This window comes from Tetrao urogallus, assembly GCF_951394365.1.
Source record: "Tetrao urogallus genome assembly, chromosome: 6".
NCBI classification, from domain to species: Eukaryota; Metazoa; Chordata; class Aves; order Galliformes; family Phasianidae; genus Tetrao; species Tetrao urogallus.
The window spans coordinates 46,196,633-46,221,317 of NC_136819.1; the positions used below are offsets into that span (position 1 = coordinate 46,196,633).

Genomic DNA, 24,685 nt, shown 5'->3' on the forward strand with positions numbered 1-24,685 from the left:
ATGCTCCTTTGCCTCCCTTTACCTGCTATACACAGTGTGTGGCTACCCTGAACAAGGCTTTTTGTTTCCTTGCTCTCTCTCCCCCGACATTTGGAAAAACAATGAAAAGCTCCTCTGATTTGACTGCAGCAGGACCCCCAGGAGCAGGAGAAAGCAGAGGAAGGCATCCCCTGCAGCAGCTGAGCAGAGGTGCAGGGAAAGAGGAACTTCCCTTTGGGAATAGGCTGCAGAGAATTACCTGGTTGCTTAGAAACATGAGATTAAAAACAGCTTGGTTTTCCCCCTTCCTTCACACATGCACTTACAGAGGCCATAAATTGGCTGCTTAGAAGACTCGGGATAGACCAACTGCAAAGTGAGACCCAGAGTCCCTGCTCCAGCCAAACAGCAGGCAGGGGGAAAGAAGAGTTTTGCGCTCTGCTTTCCCTGTCTGTGTAGCTGCCTTTGATATGCAGTGAGAAGTTTCTCCTTGCTCAGTTTTAGCAGCCAGGAGGAATCTCAAGCGGGCAGCTCTGCAGATGAGTTTTATGTGCCAGCATTTCATCTCTCATGGCAATCAGTTGAGGGAATGCAGTGAAGGTAAAAGAAGCAAGAATGAGCAGCTGATGTTTACAGCAGATGATAAATTCTGTGCCTCTTACTAATGTTTCCTACGTGAGCTGCCACAGCCCTGGTGATCATTATAGATGCCTGCTGCCTGGCTGTGTGTTACCTACCTCAAAGAGTCTGAAAAGAAAGACTGATTTAAAACACAGAAATCCAACTGCTGCTTTGCTTAACTGCCTTCACGTAACATGAAGTAGGAAATAGCCATCCAGATAAAACAGATTTGGACTTAATCTCATGCAGTTCATGGTCAAACCAGTTTAATGTGAAAAAGCACCATCACTAATGCAAACATTACAGCATAGCCACAATGTGTGCTCAAGAGCTTTAATGAAGTCTCTGCAAGGAGAAAGCTCTTTAGGGCTGGTGTAACAGATCAAAATACAGATGAACTGAGATCTGTCTAGAAAGTAACAGAATGTGGAAAAAGATACTGGAAAGTGCCTCAAAGTTTGACAATTTAACATTCATTCACTTTCACAGACATCAGCTCAAACAGTAATATGGATTTGCTATTGTGTACCTAATAACTTTGTGGATAAGAGCCAATGGTGTGGTTATCATTATGCTGGATAGTTATTACAAGCTGAAGGTTAATTATTAACAGAGCTGAAAATAAAAAGGTGCTTGATCCAGACTGCATAGCTACACGCACAGGAAGCCGCTACCCTGAAGCACTTCCAGTCTGCTTCCAGACACGTTCAGCATGGTTCAGACATACAAGGTGGCGTGCCATGCTATGGTAGAGGAAACTGAGAACACAGACAGGCTGTTCTTGAAAACAGCACCTTTGCTGAGTAGGTGTTGTTTGTGTGTTGTTTTTTGTTTGTTTTTGTATTACTACTGAACAGCAGTTTAAAAACTGGTAGTGTCACTAGAATGAAGTTACTTTTGAGTAATCATTAAGCTCTGTATAAGTAAATTCTCTCTTTGAGTTGGGAAGGATTTTTTTTCAGAGGAAGGACTAGAGCTGGCTCCTGCTCCAAGCTTTCACGCTTCACTACAAAAACCAATGAGTTCTTCAGGGATAGGTGTGCAGGAGCCATGTGTCTGATTTTGTTAAGAATTTTTTCAGTGATACTTTATGTTTTCAGCCTGGTCAAATGGGGAATTAAAAAACAAGTGGGAAAAGCTTAAAAAAAAAAAAAAAAAAAAAAGGGAAAAAAGACCAAAAAAATTAAAGTCAGCTAGCAACTTATTTTTGAATTAAAGAAAACAGATTGATCTTTTCCACAGGAAAATGTTTTCTGGACTTTCTATATGAAGCACCAATGAATCTCTGCCAAAGAAGTCAGAGAATTTTCTCTTGTCCCAGAGATGAACACTCCAGCCATACTCAAGCCTTTTTCACTCGATTGCCCTGCTCCCCTTTGAAAGAAGTTCAGCATTAACCCAACTGCTTCAACACTAACAAATACAGTTTTACCTGTTCATAAGTGCTTGATATTCAACCTGCATCAGGAAAGTAAACAAGGAACTCAAAAGCAGGCAGGCAGGAATGGCTGAATTCAGAGTAACACAGCAGTGGGTGAGAACCAGCTCTTGCCAGTCACGTCAGCCTGTACCCAGGAGAATGCAAATGGGTAAATCTGGAGGTTTCCAAGGCAGATGCAATGAGCAAGGACCTCATGTGATCAATAGGACCACAATATTCTATAAACACGACAGGAAAAAAAGGAAAGGAGTTTATGCCGGCAAAGTGAAATAAAAATAAATTGCCACAGTGCCTAAACAGGACAGCATTTATTTACAATGAAGGAGGCATAGCAGATAACACTCTGCCCTGTGACTTTCTCTGCCAGTATGTGTGGTGTAAAATCATGGGCTGATGGGACCATGGGCTCCCCACAAGCAGAGCACCTCTCATTTGGCAGAAAAGGCTTTTAATGTTTGCTGGCTTTGCCAAAAAGAAACCAGAGCAACCTCTGCCTCCCTTCATTCTCAAGATGTAAGGCAATAACACCAGGGGCAGGGAAACTCACTTCTATGTGTGCAAGCCAATTTGCGAAAAAGAAGAGGGCTCCATTTTACAGCCAGCCACCAGGTGAGACAGGTTCCGTGTGACCTGGTATGACAAGAACAAGTGTCCAAGCAGTCAGGCAGCAGTGGCAAGCAGGGGACATGGCTCCCACTCATTCTCATTCAGATTGAAAACAACTTTCAACTCAAGGCCCATATTGGTACGATTCTAAAGGACTTGTAACTGGTAACACGGCCAGGAGAATAGCAATAGATATGCTTTAAAATCTGGTTGGTTTGTTTGTTTTAATGTATCTGCAGAACGATTTTGTCATTAACTGAAGGCAGTGAAAAAATACAGCTCCATAGGAAGTCTAGGTGACTAACCTAGGACATCCAACTCCTAGACAGCTTGGAATCGAAAGGGAGAAACACTGCCCATTAAGACTATGTTGCAGAGAGCCCTGGAGGTTTCACGAGCCAGGGCAGCCAGCTGCAGAAATCACACCCAGCCACTGGAAAGCACCACAACTCCAAGGTGCTTGCCATGAAAAGTTGCAGTGATTAAAAAAACAAAAAGCTTAAATGGGTATGAAGATAACACGAGGGACCTTCCAGGCATGTCAGACAAGCAGTTACAGTGACAGCAGATATAAGTAGACTGCATTTACATCAAGGCAGCGCTTGCCAAAATAGTTTCCCAGTGAGCTGTCCAAACAGCCCTCCTGCTGTTTACACCGAAGCACTCCCAAATGCGACTCTCTCATTAGTAAATTGAATCTCAATCCAGTCAACTCAGGCACATTTCCACTTTGGCAGCTGGCCTCAGAAGGAGCAGGGAAGGTGAACTCAATGCCATGCTGCTCCTGTCACAAGGCCTGCAGCCCGGTGAGGCTGAGGGATGTCCTTACCTCCCCAGCCTCACCACTTCCTTCATGGAATACGTCCAGTTTTGCCCTGCACAGGGAAATCCACGTAACTGAGCTCCAACAGGACCTTGCCCTGCACAGCCAATTGAGCCAGGAAAACGTTGTTGTGATTTGCAGTATTTACGTTTGAAGCAATGAAACTTCTTGTTTGCATGCATTATATACAGCTGAATGCTAACGAGACTGCAGACTGCATAGGTACATTTTATACGTTGCTTTTTGTCATGAAACACTTCTCTGCAACTTTGCACAGGCACCAGAAAACTTAGCTTACGGCACCATCAGTAGACACCACTCTCCTGTCTATGGTTTAATTTAATCCTTCTGTTTGCTACCTATCAAGGCCAAAAATCTACATTTTGCAATCACACTGGCTTTGCTAGTCAGTGCAGGTCCTGACTGTGATACTCCAACTGCAGTTCTGTCAATTGATGCTGAAATTACATTTATCAGTGGTATCAAAGCCATATTGTGTTTTCCAAAGATTTTCATGTGAAAGTGAAATAACATTTTTCTTCTTCAATTTTAACAAATGGAAGAACAACATATGCAAGGTAACCATACATAATTCAGATTTATACAAATTAAACTTGAATGTATTTGTTTGTTTCATAGTTTGAAGTCTGGAAATGTGAGCAATCCAACAGGCTAACTTCATTGATTCCTATTACACAGATACGCACACCACAAAAAGAAGTCTGAACTGAGGTAGTAGCTGTTATTAGGTCAACAAGCAGAAGCTGGAAAAACAACAGAGCAACTTATCATTCAGCCTAATAAAAGACATTACCTCTCCCTACAAACCTTGCCTAGCTTATAACACAGCAGCAACCTCACTGCTCAAATATTTATCACCCTAACAATTAAATTCTGCATTTTTCAGAAGTCAGAGAGCAGCCTCAGTTTATAATTTACTTTTGTAACTAACAATGTGCAGTGCAGAGAAGAAAAAAAAGCAAAGGAACACCAGTACTGGAAACACAGCCAATATAATTTTGCTAGCGTGGGCACTGGATCTGCAAGTTCCTCTACCCACATGCAGAGCCAGCATCTGCAGAGAACCCCCAGCAGCAAAGTCATGGGCCCTGGGAGCAAACTACCACACAGCTGATGCTGCCCAAAATTACCATCAGTAGTGTAGGTGGGTCTGTGTCACACATGGCTGATGATCTGGGGTGCAAGCAGCTCCTAGTAGGTATGGAGGCCATTGGGTACCCTGTGAGATAGCAGTGAAAGCTATTTCCTATCCCATGTGTCCTGGTACAACACTGAATCGGGACAGCATTTTTTGTGAGGTTGGAGGAATAATACAGCATAGATCACCAGGCTAACAGGTATGGTGTAGCCACAAGGCAATGTAGGGATACCCAGCAATTTTTAGGAAACAGGAGGTTTCTCTGGAGCGTCCCCAAGTCCAGAGAGGACTAACAGATAGCTTCCGGGGAAAAGGTACATTAAGGTAAATCTCACTGCCTTGTCAACTGCACAATAACTACACCCCTACACACAGACATGGCCCTTAATGAGCACTATCATCATTAAGCAGAGCTCAGGCATCCCTCAGTAACTTTCTTGCTGAGACAGAAACACAGGGATATACTCTTCTATTTCTTTCCTAGCCTATGTTTAGAGGAGCCACGTAGCTCCTCTTCACTACCTTAAGGCAATAACAAAAGCAAGAGCCAGGATTACACACACATAGCTTCAGTTCCACCACTGGGGCCTTCCCAGCCACAACACTTCTCTGCCAGCATCTCCTGGCAACAGCCTCCTGTCCCTGCCTCTAGGATTCAGCCCAGCTCCAAAGACGCATCCTGGTACATGCTCAGCTTGATCCCAGGTGACTACCTTGGCCCTTTCCAGCTGGTAATGCTCCAGCTAGTACACTGCTGGCCTCCAGGCAGGGGGATGTCACTGCTTGCCAGGCTTCCACTTCCTCTGCTGTGACTTTGGTTGGCTTTAGATGGAAAATGCCAACTGTTAGGAGCTCATCTCCAGAAAAACATCAATAGAAGTACTCTCCACCTGGGAAAAGCATCCTTTGTTCAGTTTAAATTCAGTCAAAGAAAGCTAAAGCAAAGCTACCTTCATTCTGCAGAGGAACATCATGCTGGCATCCAGAGTGGTTTGGTTTGTCAACTTGCAGGAAAGTTAATTTGGTTTCACTTAGAGTGTACTCTTGTAAGATACACCTTTTATTTTTCGTTAACTACATTTTATCATGGTGGTTGTAGCCAGGTTCACTGCTCTGTGGCACAGTAAGTAAATTTAAATCTGTGTTTTAATAGCATCAGGCAGACAGCAGCTGTTACTGCTGACTGCCCAGCTATTACTGCTCTGAAGACTTTCATCAGTGAAGGTACTCAATAGCCTTAAGATATTATGGCCTGGCAACGAATCTTTTCTTTCCTAAACAGCACCTTAAAAATACAGAAGTTGTATGTTGTGAAGAGATGATGAAAAGGCTTTCCCATACCCCTACTCTGAGCACTAGGCTATTAAATTTTTATGTAAAGAGGAAAATAAAACATTATGCAAGCATCTGAAAGAGTGTGTTAGAGAAATGGAAGGCAGGATGCAGAATTAAATGTATAATTCATGACTTGTCAGAGCCTTAAGGCAAGACCTTTTGGACTTGCTAATTGCTCTTCTGAGAAGTAGTTCAAAAGCCATAACAGTGCCTCCTACAAGTAGACAAATGCACACAGAAAGCTGTAGTAACATCCATCTAGGGGCTTGGCTTCCATTATCAGCCCTGCTGCAGATGTGTTGTTGCCCACCTGACAATATGCCACCCAAGGACATCAGGCTGATCTAAGTGTCTGGACCTAATTTTGGTATGTATTCCTGCATACTGCAGTTTTTGGACTGCGAACAGGTATATATATGTATAAATGATTGCTGTTATATTGTGGCCCATGGAGGACTTACTGTGTGCCCTGAGCCTTTGTATGTCACAAGCTCTGTGCACATGAGATCGGTAGAACAGAGCGGCTCCTCAACTGCAGCAGCCTTATTTAGTTCAACTGAGCTCAGAGGCAAAAAATTCAGTGGGTGCAAGATCAGATCCCAGTTGCAGTCATGGATATAAATGTGACAGAAAGGGAGGACAAAGGCAAGCATAACAGTTTATATAATTACAGTGGCTTGTATACATGCATAATTTGGTGAATATAAGTCATGAACAAACCATCAAGATATTTTCTCATTTCCTGTGCCATAACCACCTCCTTCTCCCTTGTCCCCACTGAACATCCTTGAATATTCTCATCCCAGTAGGCAAAAACTGTAGGCTTTTATCTATCAACAAGTCCCTTCTATTCACATTCTCTAGCTGCAAAATACGCTACTGCAGCCAATTCTCTGATAACATCCTCGCAAGCACCCCCTACCCACTGTTGCTTCTTCACTATTTGACCCCAACAGAAGTTAACTTCAAGGACCTAAGGGAGGCTTCTCTATTGGTGTTTCTAATTTGTTACATTATCCAGTCAGAGTTGCTCTCTGAGTCTTAAGAGAGATAAACTTGCCTGTAAAGCAAGCATCTGTTCCCTTTCTGTTCCATCAGCTTCTCACACTCCAGCCCTTTTGGAAACTCTGAAGCAACATTCTTGATAAACTGTTGTAATCTTCCCCTACTGTTTCCTTAAAAGTCTCAGCTGATGTGTTGTGAAAAGGGGTAGAGAGCATCAGAATGAATCTTTTTTTTTAAAGCCCTATCCTTCCCTTTCGGTATTATTTACTGATGCATCAAAATTACCTTAAAAACACATTAATAAAATGTAAATCAATATCTTCTGTAAAGCAGCTCATCTCCAATGAGTTTGAGATTTATTTCTGTAAAGCTACTAGAAGAACAAGAAAACAGAATCTGTGCCTTAATTGTACTGTGTCAAATCATACTCCCTTCATGAAGACAGTGAATCAGATTAAATTTTTACTAATTATATACTTATTTTCTTCAAGATGTTCCATTTACTTCTCAGGGTCAAGAATACGAAAAAGCAAAAGGACTCAACAGATGTGAATAAAACAGAAGGTGGGCAAAGAGTCCTGGTTTAGACATATTTCATCTGGAAACCATCAGTGTTGTCCTGTGAAACTCAGAAGAGTAAATGAAGCTATCAGTTACATTATAGAGAAATAAAGTTTCACAGCAAGTAAAACATCCTTTGAGTACTTCAAATCACATTAAAGAGAGAAACTGCTTTGCAACATGTTCTGTATAAAAATTTTAGCTAATAATCAGTAAATGCAATGGGCCCACCAATGAAGGCAGTTTAGTAGTTATCAGAGAAATGCAATGAAGCTGACGACTCCCCAACTTAAGGCTAGTCTCAAAATGCTAATTCCTAGTTCTGAAAGTAAATAATCAATTAGCTACTTCAGAATTGGAGCAACATGATTCAAACAAAGCTGTAAACTATTCCATGTGCAACTCCCACAATGCCATTTTAGTTCTGGCAATGTTACTGTTCTTTACAAACACACCAATTTAGGTTTTGACATCCACAAGGGGCATACACTGAATTCAGTTTCTCCAAGACCAGGGGTTTACAACCCAAATAAACAAATTAAAGGCAAAATATGGGAAAGGGAAAATGACGGCAACAGAAGAACATTCCTTAATCTTTGAGTTCCACCCTTAATTAACTTTAACAGCTCCCACATAGGAAGTAAGGTAAATAATCACTAAATGTAAGCACAGTTTTGTGTAGTTTTATTTTCTTCTGTGACCTACTCCTTCGGTTCAAAAGAGACAAGTCATTAAGAACAGAATGGGTCCATTACAACTGTAACACAAAGGGCAGTCTTTAACTCAGTACAAAGAATGCTAGCACAGATGGTGAATCAACATTTTGCAGGAAAATCCATGTTGCTTCCACATTAATGAGACACAGGTTACAAGAACACAGTATCATATGTTGTCGTCACTATGTCACAAGTGATTTGTTGTTCCAGCTTAGGTATCCAGATGGTATCAAAAATACTCCAAACTTCCTACATGCACAAAGCTTTCATTACAACTTAAAAAATTGTTTCAGAAAACATACTGGTTTCTTCAAGTATTCCCAGTTTGCTCTTAACTGCTGAACATGTCCTGTATTTTGCTTGCAGTGGTTTTACAAGAGCACATACATGCATTAGAAAACCTCAGAATGCAGCAATGGTGAGTATTAGCAAAGGAGAGGGGAGCTGCGCAGAGCCACCATATTCCTAAAGTGCAGAAGAGAAGGAACAGGCTAAGAGTTAATGGTGTTTCCCTGGCTGGTATACCAGTGAGGTCTTCCAAGAGGGCCTGGACTCTGGAAGACATGTCCATAGAGCTACATATTGGATGGCACCAAAGCAGAACTTAGAAAATCCACATTCACAGAGCTTAAAAATACATTGAACTAGGAGCAGTGGCTGCTCCTGCTTCATTCAGACCAGTTTTAACCTTCTACCCCCACAGTGGGCATTATGCATTTCAGAGCCAAAGCAACTGGACTTGATGCCAATTCTAAGTCACATTATTAACACAATTTTGTTTCTGATAGGAGCCTCAAAAACCTTTATAAAGAACTCCCAGTTAGATAATTACTTTCCTTTCACTTCACTGTAGCAGACTCCCACAGATTTGACTGCATTTTCTTTCTTTTAAGTAAATTGTGCAGCCTCTCTTAAAAGGTTCACCTTTTAAAAAAGGTACCTAGAAAATACCAGTCAAAATTTGATGTATTTTCCCTGTTTCAAAGCAGAAGAAGGTAACATATTTTCTACTCAAGTAGATTGAAAATCTACTGTAGAAAAGGGGAAAGAAAGGGGGGCAGAGGGGGGTGGGCAAGAGGAAGATAAAGGAATGAACTGCTTGGAGAGTACGTGGGTGGCAGGGTTTGGTTTTTAATCTGAAAGGTATATGCCAGCACTTCCCTACAGACATACCTATCAGGGATTCTTATACTGTACTGTTTTCTAGTGATCTCTCTTATTTTTAGGTTAGTTTCCTACAAATCTTGATGCCCAAAGCGCTAACAGGTTAACAAAGCAAAAAAAGCTTCAGCCTTTTTCATCCATGCCTTTGCCTTTCTAAGTACCTCAAACAAATTCCTTTTGAAATTAAAGATTGCTTTGTCACCTATGCAGCAGACAACATGGTACAAAGACAGATTTACACAGTGGTAACTAGGGAGCAAGCAGAGGAGGCGGCTGCTCAGCTGACGGATATAAATAGTAAAATCCTAGTCAACAGGATATTATTGTTCTTTGGGGTTCCCAAAGAAACCTTTAGCAATGGATCAGCTCTCCTACGCACATGCTGATCGCAGTCAGCACTGGTGTGCAGTGGAGGCAGCACAGGAGAAGCCCTGCTCAGGAAGACTTCAGAAGTGGCCAGGTCCCAGCACTTCTCATGCTGCAGTGGGAGGATAGATTGAAAAAGTAGGGGGGAAAGGTCTCAGCAAAACACCTGTCGTTTGTTTGCTTATATATTAATAACTTGTCTCTAATAGTCATGAGACTATAGAGTAATGCTTTCCCCTCTTCTCGCCATGAAGCCAAGCCTAGACGTAGATCACCAGATGAAAATCAAAGAGCCTGTGAAACTGGGAAAAGAAAACAAAGAAGAAAAGAAATCTTCCTGAAGCAGATCAGAATGGCTTATTTATCAAGCTGCAACTCCACAGGACGCCGGCTTCAACTGGCTTCGTGTCAAGGCAGCTTACACTCTCAGGTATCACATTATAAGCCATTATAAACCACATTTCAAGGTGAGGCACTTAATTGTCTCATCCCTCTCTGACCTTTACAGAAAGGAAAAACAATTTTGATTGCTCTCCTATTTCTAATTTTCTGTTAACTCTCTCATTTCTTCCTCTTACAGAACATACACTTGTAATCATCCAGGGCAAACAGACATCTTTTGACAGATCTCTCTCCACAAGCAAGATTAATATCTCATCCATACCCTAAACAAACTCTCCCTTGGTCTTTCTCTCTACCCATTCCTGAGCTCTTTCAGACCCCAGCACAAGGGAGACACATTTTCCTGCCAGCAGATACAGCACTGTTCTCTGTTAAAATAACATTTGGATACTTCTAAGAACTGAAACTACAAGTACAATGTGACAGCAAGTTCAGCCTGGGATAAAATTTGATCTGATTCATTTATGCATGTAAGCGGAAAGCTTTTATTAGCATACATTCCTTAAGAAAAAGAAATTATAATTCCTGGAATGTTCACCATGAAGGATATTCTTCTGGCTTATAGTGACAAGTTTCCTTCCTTCCCCAGCTCTACTTTATCTCCTTTCTAGCAACACATTCTCAAAACAAAGCAAACAGAACTCTCCGAATAAACTGAGGGAACTGGAAGTACAGTATGAAGAGGCCAAGGGAACGCAGCTAACTCGGATGTTGACTGAGGTAATTCCAGAGCACTTGGAGGAAAAGTTTACTTGAAGATGATAAAACAGAAACTCAGAAAGATGGTCAACATAACATTACTATAAATACATCTTTCCAGATAGGATGAAGTAGAATAAAGCATGCTGACTCCATTCCACAAGCATTTTGTTCTATTTACATTATAAAAACATGAGCCAAGCCAAAATGATGTCTGCTTGCACTCAGTTAGTCCTGACCCTCCAACTGGTGTGCGTTGGAGAGAGCACAAGTATGAGCAAACCCAGAAGGAAAGCACCTGCTGCCAGACTGGGCAACACCACATGGTGGGAGGAGAGCTGGGTAAGTAGAATCATGTTAGTGAGTTGCACAATTTCACTAAAGACAATAAGCTGGTTACAATTCAGACATGTATTGCTGTCAGATGGTGAAGGAAAGGCAAAGACAGTGTGAAAGAAGGAAACTGGTCAGATCATTATAATATGCATCCTGGAGAGAGAAGACCAAGACTCAAAGCCTGCTCCACCAAAGCTTTCCATGTTCATACGCAGAAAAGCATCATTACACTACCTGGATAACTTTTAAATAAGTCCTCTGGCTTTCATATGCCTTTATTCATATATTAAACAGGGAAGCCAATCAGACAAATACATCAAAAACATGAGATACAACTACTAAAGAAATAAAAATAATTCATTGTTAGTATGTATTAAGGACAAATTTCAGTTTTAGTCAAGACAAATACAAAGCAGTAGGGAAAAAAGCCTATAGGCACCAATACCATCTGAGTACAAGAAGTCAAGCTGTGATCCTCTCTGTAAAACCATGACTCCTGAATGCTACTCCCACCTCTGCAACAGTCCTATCCATCTCTAGGAATGCAACGTACAGGAACACACACACCCAGCAGGACTGCTGAGGCAAAATGAAACAGGCAGCCCTGCGAACTTTTCTGTCACATGGACACCATGTTAGCACACTATGCTGTGCTTAACCCCACAGAGTTTGGGTTCCAAAACTCATCATTAGTGTAATAAATGAAATGAGCGGAAACTCCTGCTCACAGAGCCCAAAATGCAGCAGCTCTGTTGTCGGTCACTGCCCTAAGTTTTGGTTCACTGCTGAAATGAGAGTATGAGAGGTCAAGTGAACATTTGGTTCATAATTAAAAGCCTGAATGACAAAACTGTCTGCTGGCTTGAGTGACGCAACATGAAGGTCTCATCAGAGCTTGCTGCAGGCATCCAGACCACCTCTGCAGATGGCTTTCATCATTCTCAGCATAAAAACGAAGGACTAAAGATGCATGAAAAAAAATTGCTCTAGAGCCAGCTGTGGGCAATGTTTAGACACCCCCACCAAATTAAAGTTAAGGACTTGAAAGGCACTCAAGAACTGACTGGTTGAAACAAAACCTGAATATAACTGGCTATTAATTACTTTGAAATCAGCCTGGAGAGAGACGCATGAGTACCAGCTCTCCACACCTCAGTGGCTACAGGAGCTCTCTCATCAACTGAGAACAGCCCCCTGGTCACTCCCAGGACCATGGTGAAGCACACCCTGCCCTTCTCCTGTGATCTCCAGAGGCACCACCATTTCCTGACTTCAGGGATGGCACACTGTTCTGACCTCCAAATTCTTAAATAACCACAAGATGAGTGATACTGTCAACTGCAGCATTATGGGTGAAGGTTTTTATGTAACTGCTTAGTATTAGTGGCCAAAACAAGGTGCTTCCTCTTAAGATTTCTGAAAACAATTAAATATCCTATTCTTTTTTGATCCTTCTAATAAACAGGCAATGTTTTAAAGTTCTGAAAGGCCAACATTGAGTACATCAAAAAGACCTACTTTCAAGAGAAGAAATGCAGCTTAAACTATTTCTGTCTTCTTTCAGCCAAGGTCAATAAATACATTAACTTCTGAAAGATGGTTGAGTAGAAGTTGTTTTGTGTTGTTTTTTTTTTAACTAGTGTTACATCCCTTTGAAACTTTTACTTTGTAATAAACAGAAATTAAAGTATGTATGATTCTCTGTAACTTTAAATCATGCCTTGTCCTGTCTCCAGGGAGATCTTTAGAAGAAAAAGTATAAAATTGTGAGCAATGGGAACTAAATGTTGTTCAGTGACATTAATCATCAGGGATGAGAAGTTCCCTACACAACCTGGAACCGGAGAACAAGGGCAGGGACCAAAAACATTTCCCCAATGATTCTAAATGTTAGCTGCTGAAGTCACTTGTAACAAGGCTTACTGAGGGCCTTGTCAAAGAGGTAGAATCGATGGAGCAGAACATGTCTCACAACATAGAAACAACACCTAAAGGACTGACTGTCAAGGTACCTACTGTACTGTTTATTTTAATTTCTTGAAGGAAACAGAAAAAACAGGCTGGAAGAAACAAAGAACAGAAACCATCTGAGCTACTTCAGCACCTGTTGAGGAGAATCAGGGGTGCAAGACCTAAACCTAAGCTTCCCTTATGCATGGCTTAAGCATGGAGAACCTACTCTGCAAGTCCCACTGAATGAGACAGGGCACTATGGCATCCACCATGATGGAGGCTAATTGGACACTTGAGATTTGTTTCACAACCAATACAAAGTCTCCAATGCAAATATAAAAAGTCCAACAGCCCTGAAAATCACAAATTTTCAGTACACACAAGTATGATTTATTGCCATCAGATAAGATTTGTCCCCATGCTTAAAAAGCCCGTGCTGTGATGATCTAGCTGGAGCATTCCTGGTAAAGCATCCCTGACCTGAGAAGGCTCGCTGTGGACTCACGAGTGTGCAGCGTTATCAGAGATGCACTGAGAGAGCAGCTCAGTCTGACTTACAGAGCACCAGTCATGGGCCTGGTCATGGGCACTGCCCAAGAGCAGAGACTTTCTGCTGGGGACTTGGAAAAAAAAACGTACTCATCACCAGCGCTAATTAGGAGAGGAAGAAAATCCAGTGGGATACACGGCTTAAAAAAAAAAAAAAAAAAAAAAGGCTGGGATATAAATATTTCTATTTGAAATTAGTTCTGTGGAACATTATTTAGTAAGCAATAACTGGAATTATATTTTGAAAACATAAAAACATGAAAACTGACTGCCATAACGAAGTAAATCAACAACACTGATCAAGAAACATTTAATCTCTGCCTAAGAACAGTAAAAGATAATAACACACAAAAGGTATAAATAACAAAGTAGCTCATAGTTAATAGACTCAATGGGTCTGAATTACACTGATATATATCAGGAGTAAATTTCAAGATACTGCAGTGCAAAAAATACTTATTTCATATGTCAGAATTAGCGGAAATAATTAACAGAATCCCTCGAAGTAATTTATTATTTTAACAATTCGTGAATCATGCTGTCGAATTGAGTAATTGGTACAGAGATGAGGGTTATCTATTAAGTACTCTTGATAACATCTTTTCAGATTCAATGGGATTTCTGGTTTTAGAAATAAATCCATTCTGTTTGCAGGTTACATGTCCACAGGCATTTGCCCTGGAGACACGCAGGCTGTTGCTACCATGAGCCTCCTCAGAAGATACAGATTTCAATTTGTGTTTGTGGCTATGAAGCCTCAAACTGCAGACAAAACATGGCTCAGTTATTTGCACAGAAACATGCAGCAATTACAATGAAGTAAAATCCATCCCACAATCCTCCACCTACAGTCCTTGCACTTAAATGGGTGGGGAGACATAAAAATAGAGCAGTAGGTAAAGATATTTGTAGAAAAAGATGGTTGTTTCTTAAAAAGTGCTGTGATAGCCTTCACCACACCAGCACTGACAGAGATGCAACTCCTTATCTGCTGATTTCTTCCCATGAATACATCATTTTGAGATTTTTTTTTTCCTTCTGCATGGAAATAGAGGTAAAATTTGGCTCTTTTTTAGACATGACCTTAGCAATTATTCTGCAAAAACAAGTTTGAACAGTACAGAAGAAAATAGTGCCTTACATGGACAGTGACAAGCTAAAATACCCAAGGTTGTTTTAGTCCAATAGAAAGCAATCTTTCAAACAAAAAAAGGAAACAGTCATTCATTTGAAATATTTCCTAAATAAATGCTATAAACACGTCAGGATACAAGTGACATGACCTTGAAATTAGCTTGGAGAAAGAAAATTGTTTGAATTTCTGTCCAAACTTAGTGGACAAAGGAAAAAATAAACAGCAGAAGCTATGAGAAGCATGTAATATTTTTTTAAATCAGCATTAATTTGAATACAGTATTTTGAGTACTGCCATGTTAAAACTAATGCCATTCAACCAGTTAGGGTCAGAGATGTGATCAGCTGTCCTGGGTAACACTTTGTGCTGAGCAGCAGCTCACCAAGGCAGGAAAGAGGGAAGAAACGATGTGGTGGTGTGTGAAAGCATCAGCCCCCAGCCTCCAGTCAGGTCTGTGCTTAGAGGCCAAACAAGAACAGTGTCTCTTACGACAAAGTGCTAATGCATGGTTTCGTCTGACTGTAGAGCTATTGGGCATGATTTGAATTTGACGTAACTTCATGCATGCAATGGGACAGAGAACCCAGACCTTTAATTTGTTAGAGAAATTAGGCACTGACCTTGTTAAAACTGCACACTGAAACGTGCAATCTGTGCTTTCTCTTACCTCTCACTGCTCTTTTATTTCATTGCAAGTGCTGCCTCATTTAGAGAAGGGAGTCCTCCTGTCATTGCTGACAAACACTGTAAGCCATGAAAGTGCCATTACAGAAGCCATCTCCATCAGAATGATTTTGTTTCCAGCATTTATCTTTAGTTTCTTATGCTTGGATCTGAATCTGCATTTTGGGGCTTTGCATTTATAACTCCCAGGTCTACTGAACTTGTATACAGCATAACATCACTTAGTTCATCTTCCTTCATCTAAGGTTCTCCAGGCAGTTTTATTTCTACAAATGTCACCTCAATCTACAAGGAACTCCAATGAAAGTAACATGCCTACAAGCAGAATTAAATACTGCTGAATATGAAGTCAAGTTACAGAAGAGTTAAAGCAATGGAGAGCTACAACACCTTACTTTTGTCAGAACAAACGGATTCATTTAAAAATAAAACATTTCCTTCCATTTATGAAATTTCTATGGGTTTCAAACTATTGCAAGCAGGTCAAATGCTGCTGATATCTTGTAAGCAAAAACAAAACAAAACAACACCACAACACCCTCTGTAGTTAAGTGTAATGGTCATAATCATTATGCTTCATACAGAAAGAAAAATATATAGAGAAAAATATATTCAAGAATTCCTGACTGAGCATTTGCCTTCTGATGTCTATTGGAGGTGCACAAGCCTCCAAAAGCAGAGACAGAGATATGTTCACTCATAAAGAGAGTTACCTGCTGTGAGTTGGGCACCTGTATTAACTCTTTAAAAATAGGCCTTGGGATGGGCTATCTCAAAGGAAGCTGACATCCATTTCAATATCAACTGAAGTTATTATTGTCCAAAGCTTATTAAAAGCCTAGATCTTATGTATCCAAATGGGAAGGCAAGCAAAATCTGGGAGTGCTGTGAGTTTATGACAAAGTAATGCAAAGCAAAGTTACAAACCAGGGCAAAGATAGGGAGCGTATGGGTCTGGTATTCCTCATTTCATTTCTTTCAGCCTGTTACCACTATTTTTGCTTCGTTTGACAACACTACAACATGCTCCAGTGTAGCCCTCCAAATACATTTCAAGGCCACTTAACCATCTCAGCAAGCCTGAGACATGGAAAAGTATTCAAATCCAGGGGAATTCGGGAACATACATCAATGGATTTCTGTGGGATCTGGATCAAATTCTGAGTAATCCCCAAAATGACAAGTAGCAGGACTTTGTGCTCCTTGTCTAGTCCTGATAGACTCTACCATCCCAGACCATGTGCTCTATTACAAATACAAAAAAAAAAGAGCATTCAAATCACAGTCATTTTTAAATGGTGATAACAGTACTCATATTTCAGAGATGAGAAAAACTTCTGACTATACAAGTATTCACCTCTATATACTTCATTCCAACGAATATAAGGAAAGAAATGTGATTGTATATACATTTGGACTATTGAAAAGTACTGACTTTAGGACCAAAATATCATCTAAAAGAAAATAGTTCTTACTGAGGATGTTACCTCTTTCCAGTGAGCACAATTCACCTTAAGCAAGTATATTTTTGATGATCCTAAATCAAGCTTCCAATAAGGAAGATTTTTAAAATATTCTTGTGTTGCAACAAAATGTTCCCACTGGTGGTGTAATGAAAGACAGAAAGACAGAAAGACAGAAAGACAGAAAGACAGAAAGACAGAAAGACAGAAAGACAGAAAGACAGAAAGACAGAAAGACAGAAAGACAGAAAGACAGAAAGACAGAAAGACAGAAAGACAGAAAGACAGAAAGACAGAAAGAAAAATCCCATCTCCTGGCAGGAAATTAATTATTGAGCATTCCACTGCTTGATGATGCACTCCTACATTCTGCACAGACTTTCCATTTTTTTCTCTCAGTATGTGGAGAAATTCACTATGGAGAATATACAAACAGAACAAAGGAGTAAAGAGCATCAGTTTATTAAATGCATTTAGCAAGCCAAACAGAGCTGGAGTGAGGAGCCCAGTTTGCACATCAGCACACCTGGTGCTTATTCCCTCTTTATATTCACCTCTTCTCCATGCGATGGCTACTTTGTTCTGCGAAATTACCTCTGTTCAAAATGGAAGAGATGCTCCTGAATTTAGCATCACTTACCTGTGGCAGATCAGAACTACCACTTCCTTCACTGAAAACAAACAGCAAAAAACAAAACAAAACCTGAAAATCTGAGTTCATGATGGAAAAAGACCATCAACATATGCCCATGGCTAAATATCCAGCCATATCTGCATTTACATAACTTTTTTTCCCTCTACGTCCCCTCAGTTTAGCAAATTTCACCACTGTTAATTTTGGCTTTCCTGTGGAAAAAAAAAGCTGAGAAAAACACCCATATTATACTTGCAGCAATCTGTTTTATGCCAAAATATATAGCTCCTGAGCCTACTTGTGCCCCCCTGGACACACACCTAGGACACTCCTGAGTTCAGCAGGATCGTAATGCTGCAAAGCATTCCCACTACAGCATATCCCAGCAACTGACATCCCGAATCCTTCAGCAGCGTTCTGTGGAGCTATCGCACGGAGAGGGAATATGCAGCAGACTGAAACCACATATGCTGTCTTCAGATAGCATTTCAAATTAGCAGTGCACTACAGCTTAGCTAAGTCATGGTGAAGAATTCTTCAAGAGAAATTAATACTTCTAGCTTTCAAAAAAGGAGACAGAAAGAATATGGTAAACTGCTATGGCAGATGGTTGTGTGATGCCTGCAGAAACTTGAATACTGGGTAGGCTCCTGAGGTACTGCTCTCATGCCATTGCCACTGTCACCTTGATTCTTCCATCAGCTACTGGAGAGGATGGCTCAGGCACAGCAGGACAGAAATGTCTCCATCTGCCTTATAGACCTAAAAGAGCCCCTGTTAGGCTAGCTCCTTGCATCAGCAGGAGATGGTCAGAGGTCAGCTTCTATCCCTGCAGCACATGTCTCAGAGTTATCATGTGCTGCTCATATCTGAAAATATCTTGCTGCTGCCTGCCATCCTCACCTTACAACATCCTCCCTGTGCATCATGGAGGCATCTTGGGTTTACTGACACACCAAGGGGTTCCCAGAGACTGTAAAACATCTCCACAAATGCAACAGCATCCACTGAAAGGATGCATTCAGGAATAAGACAAACCATAAGCTCTGGCCATCTCATGCGGCCCCACAGGAGCTCTGCAATGCTGCTGCAAACTGCACCAGCCCCAGCTGGCTTCTCATCCGAAACTCATGACTTTCTAGCACATCAAAACTATTATTGATTCTGCAGCTGACAATGATACTCATGGTGATTCAGATTGTAATCTTTTGGGAGTATGCATTTTGAATTACAACGCATGAAAAAGTTTAATTACTACATATGAACATAAAGCATATGCTGCCATTTTACAAGAAAGCATGCTGAAGAGAAGCACCATGCCTTGTCACTGGGCTCCAGCATGACAAAAATCACACTCTTCTGAGTATCAGACTCACCATCTGTAACATTTTCCATTTCTAGAAGTTAATGTGAGAGTTATGTGTTACAAATCATATCTGCTGTAAGTGATATGTATTATCACTTGCTTTGGAGCAGCACCCTAGAACAAATGCCTTTTCTCTCCTGTAATAGCCCACAATAGGCAACTTTTTAAAAATCCTGTTCAGTTTTGCACACAAAGTGTCAACTAAAGTATCTCTGGGAATTCCTCTTATATGGTAAGAGGGGGACAGAAGTTCTTTTCATTAACATAATGTTATTCGAAGGAATTTGCCCTGTAGGATGACGTTTCTCCTACAGGACTATAGGAGTTCTAGAGATGGCTGTATGCTTCTGTATAAATGCATTCTAAGTTCCAGAGAGGAAAACGAGTTTAACTCCTTCTTACATAAATGACTGGAGAGGCAATGGGAAAAACATGGCGGGTTTGATTTTTTTTATTATTATTTATTTTAAGAACAGACTTCTATTCACTTTCCAAATTGCCATGAGTTAAGGATTAAACCTATTTTAATCACTAGAGTTGACCGCAAGATATCAAATGCAGGCCATCCATGCTAACACAGAGAATCAAAAGAGACAGAACCATGAGTCAGAAATCTAGGATTATATTACAAGGAAAGACTGTCAAAACCCAAGGGGATTTCAACCCAAAATTGCCAGCCCCAGCAACTGGAAATCAGTATTTCAGAAGTTATAAAGATGCAGGTCACACTCCATACACACTTAGCTGCAGAGCTGAAAGAATGGCTAATTTGGATTTTTTTTTCCTTTCCCCCCTGATAAACTATACATACTCTAAGTCAAATCCAACCAAAAACTAATTTCCAACAACTGCACTGCCTCCGCCAGAAGACAGAGCTCTAATGTCATTATGCAGAAACAGGAAGAGATAATGACCTATAATTCAAGTCTATTATTTCTATGGGACATGAAGATACACGGCAGCATAATGCCAGCTGTTGACTATGTTTGATGTAACACACCAATCTGAGCGTTCTCCCATGCCTATAAACCAAAGACGCTTTTAATTCTCCCATCAGTTTCTGCTAATCACAAAGAGTTTGCCGGTGAGGGGCAAAGATAACTTTGGAGGGACTGATACCAACAGCATCCAAGCCCGCATATTTGCATCCTTTCCACCAGCACAGCCTGTGGCAGAACTGGAGAGTATCTCGGAGATGACTTAGAGCTCTTCAGAGCTCTGCCCACGTCTATTCAACCGTACGCCGGGACAGCCGCCGCCTTCCTCTCCGGCTGCGGGGACCCAGGGCCAACAGGGTCCGCGCGGCCCCGGCTGCTTCACCGCTCTGCCCCCGGCTTTCTTCCCACCCGCGGAAGCCGAAACTCCCGTTAGCGGCGAGGCAGGGCGAGCCCGGCACCGCCTGCTCGGCAGCGAGGGCAGCCGGAGCGCGAAGTCCGTTCCTCGACGGCCCCTCAGGTGCGGTGGGGCCGGGCTCGGCCGCACCCCTTCGAGCCTCCCCGGGCTGCTCCCCTTCACCACGCCGGGCCCCGCACCCCCGCCGCGGGAAACCGCCGGCCCCCTTCTCTTTCCCGGCGGCCGTGGGGTGGGCTGCGGATCCCCGAGCACGAGGAAAGACGGGGAGCAAAACGGAGACGAAGAGGAAGAGGAGCGGGGCGGCGTGGGAGGGGTCTCGGGGGCGTTTGTTTACCTTGGAGGTTCTGCACTCGGATGTCGCTGATGTGCCCGATCAGCTCCTCGCGCTGGAACCAATCCCACTCCTGCCCGGCCATGGTGCAGCCGGGCCGGCCCGCTCCGGGCAGGGGGCGGCGGGAGCGGGCGGCACCGGCACCGGCACCGTCGGCGGGCGCGGAGCGGAGCGGGAGGGCGGGGAGGGGGGGGCGGCTCCTCTCAGCGCTGCGCCCCGCCCCGCGGCACTTCTCCCTCCCTCCCGCCGGCCCCCACCTTCGTTCCCCGGAGCCGCCCCCTGGGGCACTGCAGGGCCACTCCGCCCCCCAACCCCCCCCAGCGGCCCGAACAAAGAGGTTTTTTTGCCACAGCTGCTGCGCCTGGGGACGCGAGGAGGATCGTCCCCCGAACACTTGTCCTGCGCCCTCGTCAGAATGGGAAGAAAGAACTCGGAACGGCGGAGGGGTCCGATAGAGAAGGTGAAATAAGCGCCGCTGTCAATTAAAAGCATAGATTTGCTGTTTGTGTATGCCTTTAGCCTGCTACGCTGCCGAATTTCCTTTCAGTTTTCACTCTGAATATCTCCATTCACACCATTCTTCATCCCAAGTGGTAGTTATCAAGACTTCTCAGCATCACTGAGATGCGCTCTATGAACTTCCCAAGCAGCACAAGCACCTCTTTACATACACAGCATTTTGTTACAGCATGCAAATGTCTGTAATCTTGTGCCTTTTTCTTCTCAAACCATGAAGATTGTTTAATGTGAACAGAACAACTTGACACAATCCAGTCGGACTGGTATATTACCACCAGTTAGACTACCAAAACACACAGCTGAGATCTACGAAGTTGAATATAAAACTAGGAGCTGAGACTGGGGTTCTTTCAAGCTAGAAGTGTTTTTGCGTATCCCCACACAACCATTCGGACACATGGTGCTCTTCCCACAGCCCCATCAGGTGGATTTTCCATCATCCTTCCAAGTAAAGTGGAGATGGTAAACACAGAATCATCCAGAGATAAGGGAACTGTTTATTGCTGCTGTAAGCGGCAGCAGTCATTCATCCCACAGCCCAGCCTACAAGCACTGGGGTGGCCCTCAGCTTTATTACTGTTTACACATCCAAGCCTTAAAGTTTCACACAAATGTAAAAAGGTACGAGTGCCACGCCAAAGAGTTTACAAGCCCAAAAGTGAGGAACAGAGGAAACATTGTGTGAAAAGGAAAGTGCAGCTGTCTCAGACATATTTGCAGTGCCAGGCTATGGCTTTACATTGTACCAGGACATGCTGGTGTTTCCAGGTTCCCCAGGACTGCTACCAGCGTAGGATGGGTGGCCCAGGCTTGGTGTCACTGCATACGGGCACACAGTGGGAGCTGATGTTCCGGGAGCCCTCTGGACAGCCCATTGCAGCCTCCAGGAGCCCCCATATGTTTTCACAGTTTCCATTTAGAGTCATTAAGTTTGCAAAAGACCTCTAAGATCATCTGGTCCAACCATCAGCCCCTCATCGTCATGCCCACTAAGACATGTTCCACTTACAGCGGGCAGTGTGGGCAGCTGCAGAAATGCAGCTGGTGTGGAGATAAATGGATGAGGAGAAATGGAAAGGTCAAAAACATCTGGTAGTGAAAAGCCCACATGGGGGTGCAGCAGATGGAGTAAAGGGCAAGATGAAGCACTAACGCACACATTCACTGCCAGCTCTGCCCAGTGTGTGATGTTATGGCTCTGATTTACTGCTCTCCACACCTTTTTCTGGGTCTGCTTGACACACTGCTGCCTTCAGCCCGCTCTGCAGGATGGCTGATGACAATCCCAGTGCACTGCCATCCTCAGGCCAGTTAGCAGCTGGCTATGACTTGCACAGGTCTCAGGGTCAGGCTTTGTTTAAGGTATTGTAAATGACTAACAACATGGCACAAGGAAGTTTAAATTCCTGGTGAGGGGGAAGAGAAAGGCTATTAAAACATTTTTTTACACAGAAAAGCACCAGCTCTGTGCACTGTTGTCCTCCGACAGAGAAAAACACAACCAAATGGCAGCAGTTACAGTTGTCTGGCAGGTAGCACTGCCTGGGCTGCCCACTCATCAGCACATTCATATGAGCTGCATCAACTCCATCTTACATGAGTTCGAGACACTGAATTTGAAAAGTCTCACCCAGCAGAGTGCAGCTCTGTTTGGGAAGGCAGCAGCCTGACTTTGCCCATCCCACCCTCCCAGACAGCTCCCCAGCACTTTCCCCAGACCAGCTTGAAACCTTCACTGATAGAACCTCCACTGAGATGGCTGTAAAAAAAATGCAGTATTTGCAGAACCAAGTACTCCAAAATGAAAAACTAGCCTCTGAAACTGTAAGGATGTTTTAATATGTTTTTTCTTTAAGCTCTTTTTTTTTTTTTTTAAGTTCTTCCCTGTAAACACGTGGTCTGTGAATCAGCTCCGGAAGAAAGTATGAAATCTGAGATTCTCACATAAAGATAGATCTCCAAACATTATGTTACTCATGCTACTTGTCCTAAAATCTGTAAATGCTTGTGGGAAATTATCTGTGAAAACATTATCCGCCTACTAAAAAGTAACTGATTATATACAGTGAGGAGTAAAGAACTTCTCTTAAACAAAAAGTGATCTCAGATTCTGTTATTAAAGTTTGCCTGCCTTTTGATGTTTAAGGACCATCCTATAACTGAAAAAGCAGGTTACGTTTAATTAAGTCCCCTGGCTCAGACTCGTTACTCAGGGCAACACTGTAAACACTTGGCAGGGACCGAACTATAAGAACAGGTTTATTAAAACAAGATCTTGGTCACATATGAGAAGGCAGGGAATATACAGGAAGTTCATGGGCAACTTATCACTCTTCTACATCACTTCCATTTTTTTTATTTTTAGTGTATGCAGAAGGAAAATATTTAAAAACTTTGTTCACCATCTGCATTTGGTTCCTTTGCATATGTTACTTGTGAGTGATTTAATGAGTTGAATTCTCGGTTTGAGAGGAAAAATTATACTTGATGATTGTCTGATAGTAGCAACAAAAAACCTCCAAATCCTACAGCTAGGTTTTGTGCCTGTCCAGAACAAGAGTGCTCTGTGGCTCCTGCTAAAATGACAAGTGAAGGAGTCTCCACAAAGGGAACTACAGATATATTTAAGTGATTGTAGCTAAATTGCCTTGGTTTATAAACAGAATTCCTATATGAAAACTCAGTTCTTGAATGGATTATTTTCTGGCTCTGTGTAAACCTGTTCCAGGCCAACGATAACCAGAAAAAGATGTCTTTCTTGAAAAAGGCACTTCCATCTGTGGATATATACTTACCCCAGGCCTCAGAGGAGCATAACTTCCTACACAAGCATGCCCTAGCTATCATTCACTGCCCTTGTCAAATAGCTAAAGAGTAGTATGTCCATAACTATCCCTGCTAGACCTCCCTCTGGCCACACTCCCCAATGTCCTTGTTGTACTCTGCAGGCCTGCAAGGAGCTCCTCTGCTTGAGACAAATATGGCGTGGGAACACAGTGGACATTTGGGTCCCATTGGCACAGCCCTGGAGTCTTTGCATGCCCTTATAGCTCCCTAGCAGGGATATAGAGAAGGTGAGGATCTCGCTCAGTCCTTAATCTATTAAGCTTTTCCAAAGTCTTCCTGGACAAAGAGTAAACCCAGAGGTTTTCTTACCCTATTGCTCAATGAGGAAAAGACAGGAAAGTTAGAGCCTGAAGCCTTCAACCAAAAGCAATCCAAACTACAATTTAACTCTCACATTTTATACTTACAGTACAACCTGACCTGAATGGTGACTCCATTTCAAAGCGATAAGTATGCCATCATAGATCTCATCAACACTTCATTTTTCTTGTTTAGCCCGTATCTGAAACACCAAGGAGTGCCAACCATGAGAAAAGATTCATTAACTGTTCCAGATGAATTGCTAAGCAAAGATTTTGCTTTTATTACCCTGTCCAACAGTAACCCTCAGCCTGGCTCTGCTACCCACACACATGTAA

The 24,685-nt window shown here is 42.4% G+C and overlaps 1 protein-coding gene across 1 annotated transcript in view; it reads right to left on the reverse strand.

Annotated features, from left to right (window-relative positions):
* Positions 1-20,766, reverse strand: part of CLMN (calmin) — a gene marked incomplete at both ends in the record, with an annotated part of 66,447 nt that extends 45,681 nt beyond the window's left edge. The window contains one exon of the mRNA XM_079536839.1: positions 20,685-20,766. Within this exon, the coding sequence (XP_079392965.1) occupies positions 20,685-20,766 (82 nt within the window). The remainder of the gene's footprint in view (positions 1-20,684) is intronic.
* Between the last annotated feature and the right edge of the window lie 3,919 nt (positions 20,767-24,685).